Genomic DNA, 10501 nt, shown 5'->3' on the forward strand with positions numbered 1-10501 from the left:
AAAAAAAAAAAAAAAAAAAAAAAAAAAAAAAAACAGAAAACCAACAACCAACAATAGCTCCATTGACTTTTATGCAAATGGCACTCTTCAAGAAAACACTGGGCTGTTTCCCAGGGTCCCAGAACATACTCAAACATTTGTTTGAGTGGGAGGTGGGGAAAGAGTTCTGTTGAGTCAATGAACATCTGTTAAGAGCTGCTGAGCTGGGTTCCAAGGAAACAGACTATGAGTCTGGTTCTTTCCTGCCAGAGGTACAAACAGACTTACCTTACAAGGGATGGGTACCTAAAGTGGCTTTGAACTGGGTCACTTTAGTTATACTGGAACTACATTTCCCAGAATTCCCCTTTAAAAATGCTTTATTATTTTATGTGTTTGAGTGTTTTGCCAACATGTTTGTCTGTATACCTGATGACCAAGGAAGTGGGGAGCCTCCATGTGGATGTTGGGAATCAAACCTGGGTCCTTTCCAAGAGCAAGTGGTCTTAACTACAGAGCCAACTTAACAGCCCCAGCATGCTATGAAGCACAGAATTGGCATGATTGCAGTGCATACACTTTAATAGCAGTCTGTTGCCTCACCTTGCTGATAAAGGACAGCGTCCAGGCCTGCAGAAATCTCAGCTCATATGGAATCCTCCCCTGAAGCATCCTAGGTCAGATGGCCTTCATTTGTAGAGGGCTCTGGTTTTACCTGCTGATCACCTGTGTCACCAAGCCTAGAAGCAATGAAAAGAGGAAGTCTAGGGTTGAAGCTTGTCATTGTGAGTTCCAGTCATCCTCCCAAGTCTGTTTGCTGTTTTAGTTTTGTCCTTGCTCTTTTCTGCTTCACATCCAGTCCCTCCCCCAGACTGCTAATGTTATTAGTCTGTAGGCCCAACAGCATATGTGGAGGTGACTGACCTTCTTCCAAAATACACAAAATATAATCCTGAGCTGGACATAGTTTGTCCTGAGGTAGGAGGATCTCAAAATTGAGGCTAGCATGAACTACATAATGAGCTCAAGGCTAAGCATGATCTATATATATATTAATAACCTGTCATGAAAAGTCAAGTGCTAGGAGTGTAGCCTAGTGGTTAGAGTATTTGCCTAGAATGCACAGATTCCCATGTTGATTCCCAGCAGCGCACAAACATTCCTTTTAATTTCTTACAGTAAATCTTTACATTTCTCTGATTGAATCTGATAGTAGAGATTTATGGACTTATTACCAGCTAGAAGACTCCATAGAAAAGGTGATACCTCAGCTACTTCAAAAATTAAAGATGGGAGCTGGAAATATGGCTTAACAGGTAAAGTTCTTGCTATGTAAGTTTGACAATGTGTTCAATCACTGAATATATAGAAATAGGAGAGACTTCCACACATGCACCATATTGTACCTATACACCCGCAATAATAACTATAAGTAAACAATTGTTTTTAAAGGAATAAGTGGGAAGGGTTGTTTGTATGAAGTTTGGGATAGGTTTCTAGTTCACAGCTTTTTTTAAGCCAAGCAATTGAAAGGGCAATGGGGAGTCCTCCCTTTCTAGAAGCATTGTGTTCTCTGTGAGTCCAGTATACATAGAGTGTGCATCTGTTCTCATCTGTCTGACAGATTGTAGGCCCAGTGTCTTCAGTGTGGGACTGCATAAGGGTATTCTGGGTCATGGTTGGGCAGTTGCCTAGAACCCCGAGACTCTGCGTGAGAACTGGCAGGAGTTCAGCACACCCCTAGAACCCAGGGTCCTGAAAAGCAGTCTAGTCTCCATAGAATTACATTGTTCAGTCATGTAGGCCAGACAGCCCCTCCCAAAGTGGACAGGTAGAGGGCGTGACTAGAGGCCTCAGGCCCTAGGGATTTACATACTAATGAAGGCCAGAAGGCAGAGCAAATTAAGCATGCCTCCCCAGATCCTCCCCCTTTCTCCCTCCCTGTTTAACTCCCGGACTGGCCTGAGTTTTACAGGGATACTTCCAGATTCACCCACCATCCGCCATGACAATAAACCCTTTTGGAATCAAGGACTTCCTTGTGTCATTGGGGCCTGCCGCTGCCGCCAAAGCCTCCAGGCTGCTGGGAACATTAGACGTTCCTCCTGCATGTGGGACCCACAGCATCGTGGAAACCCACTGGGACTCCACAGCTGTGGCCAATATTTTTTCCCACAAGAATGTACCTTTTCTACTAGACTGAGATTTTCCTTCCATTCCTCTCCAAAGAAAAATACTAGCCTTTCCTCTCTTCTGGGGGTTTACATGGCCACGCGAGGCTCATCATTCTTGTCCTTCATGAAGACATCTTTCTTTTCTCATTCTGTATTCGTGGTGGTAGTGGTGAGGAGGAATATACTGGGGCTTCCTGTCTTAGGAAGGGCAATAGCCTCTCTAGACTTAGATTTCTAAGTTTACCTAGGGCTTCAACATTCATTCTATGGGGCTTTTCAAGGGGCAAGAGAAAGGTACTCTACATATATTGCTTTCTTTTTTAAAAAATAATTTATTTAGTTTTATTTTATCTGCATTGATATGAGGGTGTAATAACCCTTGAATCTGGAGTTACAGTCAGTTGTGAGCTTCCATGTGTGTGCTGGGAATTGAACCCAGGTCCTTTGGAAGAAGAGGCAGTGCTCTTACCACTGAGCCAACTCTTCAGCCCCATCTATTACTTTTTAATCAACCTTGTGGGAAGGACATAGGATCAGTTACCTGTTTCTACGTGAATTCTAAACCGTGATTAAAATCCTTGTTGAGTAGTTATGCAGTGACAAGGTGTTTCCAGAATGCAGAATGTTCTTAGCATAAATAAGGAGTCAGGAAAATAGAACATGGTGTTTTGGAAAGCCTATGTACTACTACTTTACATATGAATTTTTTAACTCAAAAAAGATCTCATTATACATATTCTGTACCATACTTTCCTCAATTAATATATCCAAAAATATTTTCTTACAGCCAGAACATTTGGTTCTACCCCATTTTTAATAGTGTGAGTGAGTGAGTGTGTGTGTGTGTGTGTGTGCCACTGAGATAGATGTATGTACTGAAATGTAATTAACCATTGCCACACCAATGGATTTTTTTTCTGGTTTAAAAAAGTACATTTAAAGAGACCCTCTCTCCAAAAAATAATTTTTTTTAAAATTTTCAGTTGTATGTGTGAGTACAGTACTCACAGAGTCCAGAGGCAACGAATTTGCCTGAAAATGTGGAGTTACAGGTGGTTGTGAACTATCCAGTGTTGATGCAGGGAACAAACTTGGGTCTCTGAAAGACTAGTATGTTCTCTTAACTGCTGAGCCAGTCGTCCCTCTTTCTTTTTGATATTACAAGATCTTTGTGAATATCTTGTGCATGTATCTTTTTTTATGGCATCAATTAACCCAAGCCGTGTAGCCAAGGATGACTTTGACCTTCTGATCCTCTTGCCCTCACCTCTCAAGTATTGAGAGTACAGATATGAATCACCATGCCTAGTTTCATGTGTCCAGGGTCTCACTGGCCGGCCTAGAACTCACTGTGTATACCAGGCTGGCCTCAAATTCACAGAGCTCCAGAGTGTGGAGATTAAAGATATGTGCTAAAACACTTGCATACAGTGTTTCTTAAAACACTGAGTTTATTTCTAATCTACCAGTTTAGAATGATTTGGGTGTCTACGTTTGTAACTTGGTAATAAAAACACCTGTCTGATATGCATGAGGCCTTCATTTTGATCCTAGCACCACAAAAAAAAAAAAAAAAAAAAAAAGTGAGGTGGAGGAGGTGTTTGGTTTATCCGTGAGAAGTTGCTAGTCCCTAAAATAGCATTTGATAGCCTTCCTGAGAATTACTCTGGAAGAGGTGTTTAGGCCTGACTTCTATGCCTTTGATAGCTCAAAGTGCCTCTTTTTGTTGATTTGTCCTTTTGTTTAAGACAAGGTTTTGCTATGTAGCTCTGGCAGGCCTCAAATTTGCAGTGATCCTCCTGCTTCAGCCTCCCTAGTACTGGGATTACAGGTGCACACCATCATGTCTGGCAGCCCGTCTTGATTGTACACCAACAAGGGAACATAGCATGGAGTAGGTGGCTTCTTTCTGATTTGCTGTCCCACTTTAGGACCTTTGCCCGGATGTTACCCTCCGCCTGATCCACAGTCTCCTTTCCTCTGTGGAGTTACCTTTCTACCCTTTTCTCTGCTCCAAGGTCCCTTCTTTCTGGAAGCCTGATATAATCCCTCAAAGGAGTTCAGATCTTTGGATATCACATGTTTTTCTTTTGTGTGTGTACCTTTTTCTGTACCTTTGTGTGTGTGTGTGTGTGCGTGTGTGTGTGTTCTGTGGCACATGTTTAGGCATCAGAAAGCAACGTTTCTGGTGTTGATTCTTTACATGTGTTGTTAGGCTTGTGGAACAAGCACTTTACCCCTTGAGCCATTTCAGCTGCCCCCTTCCAGATGTTATTCCACACACAGGGAAAAATCTACTGAGTTTTCATATGTGCCAGGCACTGTTCTAACACTATAGAATTAAATCACAGTTAGGCACACACTTTAAGAATTCTGGAGACAGAGGCAGGTCGATCTGTGTGAATTTGAGGCCAGCCCAGGCTACATTAATGAGGACACCCCCCCCCCGAAATAAAAAGAAAAAAGAAAGAAGAAAATTAAATGATGATCGTGTAGTTCTCATAGCTACTTCCTCAGGTAGAACTGTTTCCTTCCACAGTTAATGTCAGAGCTGAACCCAAATCTAGGCCTAGATTCATGCTGGGAATGATTGTGATAATTTGCCTCTGCTACTTTTCACTTGGACTGTATACATATATGACTTACTAGACTTGGATATGAGTCTGAAAATGGACAAAAGTGTCTTGGTATGCCAGACTACCTAAGTGACCCCACGGAGGTATGAGAAAATACCTTAGAGTCTCTGCTTTAAGGACTCAGGATATAGGCTTAGAGAAATGGGATTGTGAATTTGATTATACTACTTACATTGTATTCTCTGATTCCTAGCATCTTTTCTGTTTCAGTGAATTTGTTTCTGAGTCTTTGTAGTCTCATAACTAATATACACAAGCCCTGAGTTTTACAGGGATCTTGGGGTAAAGGCCTTTTCACTAGGATAGTTCCCAGGGTCTTGTAGTTGCACACAAAGGTTTGTCCCTGATTCCTGGATTCCCCTCTGTTAGATTTCTGTTGCTGTGACAAAACACCATAACCAAAAGCAACTTGAGGAGGAAAGTTTATTTCAGCTTATAGTTTGTCATGCAGGGAACTCAAAGCAGAAACCTAGAGGCAGGAACTAAAGCAGAAACCATAGAGGAATGCTGCTTACTGGCTTTCTCCCCCTGGCTTGCTCAGCCTGCTTTGTTTGTTTGTTTGTTTATGGAGACAAGGTTTCTCTGTGTAGCCATGGCTGTCCTGGAACTGGCTCTAAACCTCAAACTTGGAGAATTCCACCTGATTCTGTCTCTTCTTCCTGAGCTCTGGGATTAAAGGCATGTACTGCCACCCCTGACTATTCAGCCTGCTTCTTAAACAGCCCAATTCTACTTTTCTAGGGAAGACACCACCTCCAGTGTGCTGTGATGAGCCTTCTCACATAAACCATTAATCAAGATTGGCCAATCTTGTAGAGACATTTTTCTCAACTGAGGCATCCTCTTCTCGGGATGATTAGTTTGTGTCAAGTTGACAAACAATAACTAACCTCCATTCCTTCGCATGCTGTCTTTTTATGGGTTGTGAGACCACAGTTAGCCTGTCCTTGCTATTCTTCAGCTACCCGCAACCCCGTGAATGAATTTTTCTGTTGTGTATAGCTTCCCAATGTTTCACTTTTTTTTTTTTTAACTTCATAGGTAGATCATGGCCCTAAGGGCATGTGGCTTGATCGTCTTCCGAAGACACCTTATTCCCAAGGTGGACAACAGTACAATTGAATTTCTGCTGCTGCAGGCATCAGACGGCATTCATCACTGGACTCCTCCTAAAGGTGTGGGGACAGATGGGTTGGTTTTTTGGGGGGAGTACCAAGCTTGACTCAGGAATCTACCTTGCCAGGCCCTCTACAAGGCTTGTTTTTCAGTGACTGTACACCATGAAGCAGTGGCAGAGGCAGAGCACTTAATCTTTTCTCTGTGTAAGGCCTCCAGACCAGCTCAGAGCTAGAAATAGGATTCTGGGGCTGACCCAGAGCAGACATAGCATCTGGTGTTTTTATATCACTCTCCTGTGCTCTAGCCCATGAATGACTAGACAAGAGAAGAACCACTGGGCTGGGGATTGGGAGTGTTGAAGTTGAGCAATGACTGGGCTGAGTGCTTCATCTCTCAATGTAGAGGTTGACTTTAAAATCCCAGTTTTTTCTTGCCTCCCTTTCTGATTTCATTTCATCAAGTTCCTCTGCTTCTTTGTTTAGTGCTCCGTTCACTAGGGTTTTTTCAGGTGGACCACGTGTCCAGGGCGTATGACTCCTGGACCTGTCAGAAGCACAGAGCTGGGTCTCCTAGCCATAGGCTATCTGTGTATTCTGGCAGGGATGGAAGGGTAAGAGTGACAGGGTCCTCTTAGCCCAAGAAGTTATGAAGATCATAGAGCCCGTGAGGCTGTAGCCTCTGAAGCCACCTTTGCCCTGAGTTCCTAACTTAGGACCAAGGGTAGAGCTAGTCAGGTCTTCAGGAGGCAGAACAGTACAAACCAGTGGCCTGCAGCCTTAGGCGTGGCCAAGATGGGTTTGTAAACAGGTTAGTTTTCATCCACCATCATTCTAGATACTGTCTTAAGGGTACAGAAAATTCCCTTGGATCTTCCTAAAAGAGAAGGCAGGCTACATGGCAGAAATGACCTGAGTGACTGTCCCTTGAGGAGCCTGTACCCACTATGTATTTTCATAAGTCCTCTTTGAAGCCCATACCCAAGCTACTGGATGTATCTTACTTTTTCTGAATGCCTCTTTTTTTTGTTACTCATGCTGCCAGGTAGTGGTGGCAGCAGCACATGCCTTTAGTCTCAGCACTTGGGAGGCAGAAGCGGGCTTATCCATCTCTAAGTTCAAGGCCAGCCTGGTCTACAGAGCGAGTTCCAGGACAGCCAGGGCTGTACAGAGAAACTCGGACTTTAAAAAAAAAAAAGAAAAAAGGAAAAAAATCTCATGCTTATATTAAAATTATCTTTATCCAACTCTGTTTCAGACAGGGGTGGGGTGGGGTGGGGTGGGGTGATGAAGCCACCCTTGATTGAGGCCATTGGGATGGTCTCGGTGAGCAAAAACAGATTGGCTCTGGCAGTTACTAAGATGAGGACCCAGGGTAAATAGCTCCAGATAAAACAAAAACAGCATAGACTGGGGAGGCACAGACAGGTCTGAGATTGGGAGAAAACAAACCAGAGAAGAAATTTTCGCACATTTGAGTTGCACAGAGAAGAACAAGAGAAAAGAGAGGTGTCCCAAATTCTGTAAATAGGAATATTCACACTTATCTCCTGATCACTGGAGTCACACGAGGAGATGTCAAAGGACCTCTCCTAATCAGTTCCTTCTTTACCCTGCTAGCATTAGTAGGCAGCAGACTGAATAGATGTTCCTGGAGGGGTGTACTCAGACTCGAAGACAGCTGGGAGGGGCATCCTCAGTCAGTCCCGTGTCACCACCAGTGTCCCTCCTACTTTTCCTCAATACTTTATCAGTGTGTCTTTGTGCACTCTATAGGAAGCGTTGTGCAGAAAACCTCTCCCAGAAGTGGGAGCTAGATGGATTCCTTAAGTGCCAAGTTCCTATTTTCCATTCTGCAGCCTCTAGGCTCCTGTGCAGACCCCTGGGAAGTAGAACACCTAGTGTATAGCTCCACCTCTAGGCCAAGAAGGGAACAGCTATCAGTTCCTGCTCCCTGTGAGCTCCTGAACCAGGAGCGCCCCCTCCCCACCTGCCAGAGCCAAGAGTAGATACAGGTTACCAGAACCCTCTCATTGCTTCTGGACCCTTCTGGGACACTAAGAATTTGTGGGAAAGGCCTAGGGGTAAATCTGGGGGCCACTACAGTCTGCAGAGCTTCAAGTTCTTCTGCAGCAGTTTCTTGGCAGCTGTCTGCTTGGATTTGGGTCTTGCCAACAAATTTTCTTAGAACTGGCTCTTGGCTTGTCCTTAGTCTTGAGTTCCCATCAGGACTTTCCCTGTGAATCTGAAATCTGGCCTTGCTCAGTTAGAAAGATGAAAACAATTTGAAAAGGCCTTGATGGCTACTTGGAAACAGCTGCTGGGGCAGCGGTGCCGGGCCTGCGCCTGCTGACTGTGGAGGGTCGAGCCCTCACTGGGTTTTTCAGCTAGCCCCGGCTCTGCCAAGAGGTCCCCCTCTCCCTGGAAAAATTACTTTAAGATCTCCAACGGAAAAGCCTCCCTGCGAACAATAGAGGGGAAGCTGAAGGGGAAGCAGAGACCCGAGGAGAGCCGTCGCAGCACCTGAAGGCAGCGAGTATCCTGGGGGCAGGATGTAGCCTGGTGGTAGGGCGTTTACCTTCTGAGTTAGCACAGAAAAACTGGAAGAAGTGTTTAGGTCTGACCTTCTAGACACATTTGTTTCACTCTACAAAGATAGAATAGGAAGAAGGGATTTATTTCTCAAACCTTGAGAACCAGACACTGTCTAGCTCTTCCTAGGCATGTTAGGATATTGACCATCTCCAGACTTCTTTAGCCCAGGAACTCCTAGGAAAGTCATTGAAGACCCTTTCTTTATATCATCTGTCCTGGAAAAACCCAGCTTCTGTTAATATTGAAGATCCTTTCTTTATTTTCTTGTAACCAGGCCATGTGGACCCAGGAGAGAATGACTTAGAAACAGCCCTGCGAGAGACTCAGGAGGAAACAGGCATAGAAGCAAGCCAACTGACCATCGTTGAGGGGTTCAGAAGGGAGCTCAATTATGTGGCCAGGCAGAAGCCTAAAACAGTCCTTTACTGGCTGGCAGAAGTGAAAGACTACAACATAGAGATCCGCCTCTCCCAGGAGCATCAAGCCTACCGCTGGCTCGGGCTGGATGAGGCCTGCCAGCTGGCTCAGTTCAAGGAGATGAAGGCAGCACTCCAAGAAGGACACCAGTTTCTCTGCTCCACACCGGCCTGAGCTGACCAGAACAAATGTTGCCATTGCATCCTTAAGGGTTTTTCAAGATGAACCCCGCTCTTCCATCCAGGGAAGGATGTGCTGGTCTTTGGCTTGTTACAACCAAGAGCCGATAGGTTAGTGAAATTAAAATTAACTCAGTGACAGCAAGGAAGCCCTGGATTCAATCCCTCTCATAGAAAATAATTACTTTAGAAACAAGAGCAAGCAAGGATTTTAGCTAAGTTAAAAAGCAAAGGAGGGGTATAGTTTTTTTTTTTTAAATGCCAGCCCCAAAACATGTCATTTATAAATAAACTTCAAGAAACTTACCTTTTAACCTGTGTTTCTTACTTGGACTCATGCTGTTGGTTAGGGAAAAGAAAATTGAAGTGAGTCAAAGCTTTAGATTTAACCAAAGGGAATCCTTAGACCATTTGGCCATTCTGATTTGTGTAAACCATGGAAAACCCTATGTCCAAATACTATACCCCAAAAAGCTAAGGGCTAGGGGCTGAGACCGGAAGAAACCCAGCACATCTAGAGTAACCCCCTGCATCTTCAGCTCCATGCATCTTCTCCCCCGCACACAGACCCATAGCATTGGAATTTCCAAGCCAAAGAACTGGAGTGCAGAAATTGAGCATTTTATTCAGAAGTCTCTCTAGCACCCACATATTTGGTAGGTGCACAGGGAATGTTTCAGATCCAAACCTTTGGGCTGCCTGGGCCAAAACAGAGGGGTAGGAAACCAGCAACCCTGGATCATCAGGTTAGTAGCACTGTTCCCTCACCTTTATCCTGGGCTGTCTCCCAGAGTAATGACATAACTGAAGTAGAGAATGAGAGGCATGCCCATATTCATAGGACCTGCCTAGGTACTGTCATTACATCTATGCTCCTCACACAGAAACTGTCTTCCCCACATGCAGCAGACTTAGCATTGCCATTTCTTCCTAACCCCTGCCAGTATGGCTTTCTCCACAAGACGGCTTTCTCCACAAGGCGGCTGTAAGACCCTGAGGTGTAAGAGTTTTGGCCTCAGCCTTCTGTTGTTTTGCTACTCGGGCTCAAGGAATGCTGAGGCAGGCGTTAGATCTTAGAGCCCTTCCAGAAGCTGCTAGCAGCCAGGTTCATGTGGATTTTATTAGAGGGCTGTTGCCCAATGAAGTGCAGAAGATTGGAGGGGAAGGGGCATTGGCAAAGGTCAACATGGATTACCAGAGTCAAGAACAGCCACCCCAAAGGAAGGAGAACAGTCACCCGGTCTTAAGCAGGCTTCCAGATGTTTCCAGTCACTGATTCTCCGTAGACAGGGCAGTACTAGTGAACAGATCTTGGAGCACAGCCAAGGACCTAAATGGTTTGTTCCTCGCCCCTTTGAGCAGCGCTCTCCAAAGGAGGCCTGCTGCAGGAAGTTTTTGGAGCTTAA

General features: G+C 44.7%; 1 protein-coding gene across 2 annotated transcripts in view; it reads left to right on the forward strand.

Annotated features, from left to right (window-relative positions):
- Window positions 1–9409, forward strand: part of Nudt2 (nudix hydrolase 2) — a 14984-nt gene extending 5575 nt beyond the window's left edge. For both annotated transcript variants that reach the window (XM_028779123.1, XM_028779124.1), the window contains exons 2-3: window positions 5831–5964; window positions 8774–9409. In XM_028779123.1, coding sequence (XP_028634956.1) covers window positions 5838–5964; window positions 8774–9090 — 444 coding nt within the window. In that variant the 5' untranslated portion in view covers window positions 5831–5837 and the 3' untranslated portion in view covers window positions 9091–9409. The remainder of the gene's footprint in view (window positions 1–5830; window positions 5965–8773) is intronic.
- Window positions 9410–10501: the final 1092 nt, after the last annotated feature.

The sequence above is a fragment of the Grammomys surdaster genome, unplaced genomic scaffold, assembly GCF_004785775.1.
Source record: "Grammomys surdaster isolate TR1022 unplaced genomic scaffold, NIH_TR_1.0 344, whole genome shotgun sequence".
Taxonomy (NCBI): domain Eukaryota; kingdom Metazoa; phylum Chordata; class Mammalia; order Rodentia; family Muridae; genus Grammomys; species Grammomys surdaster.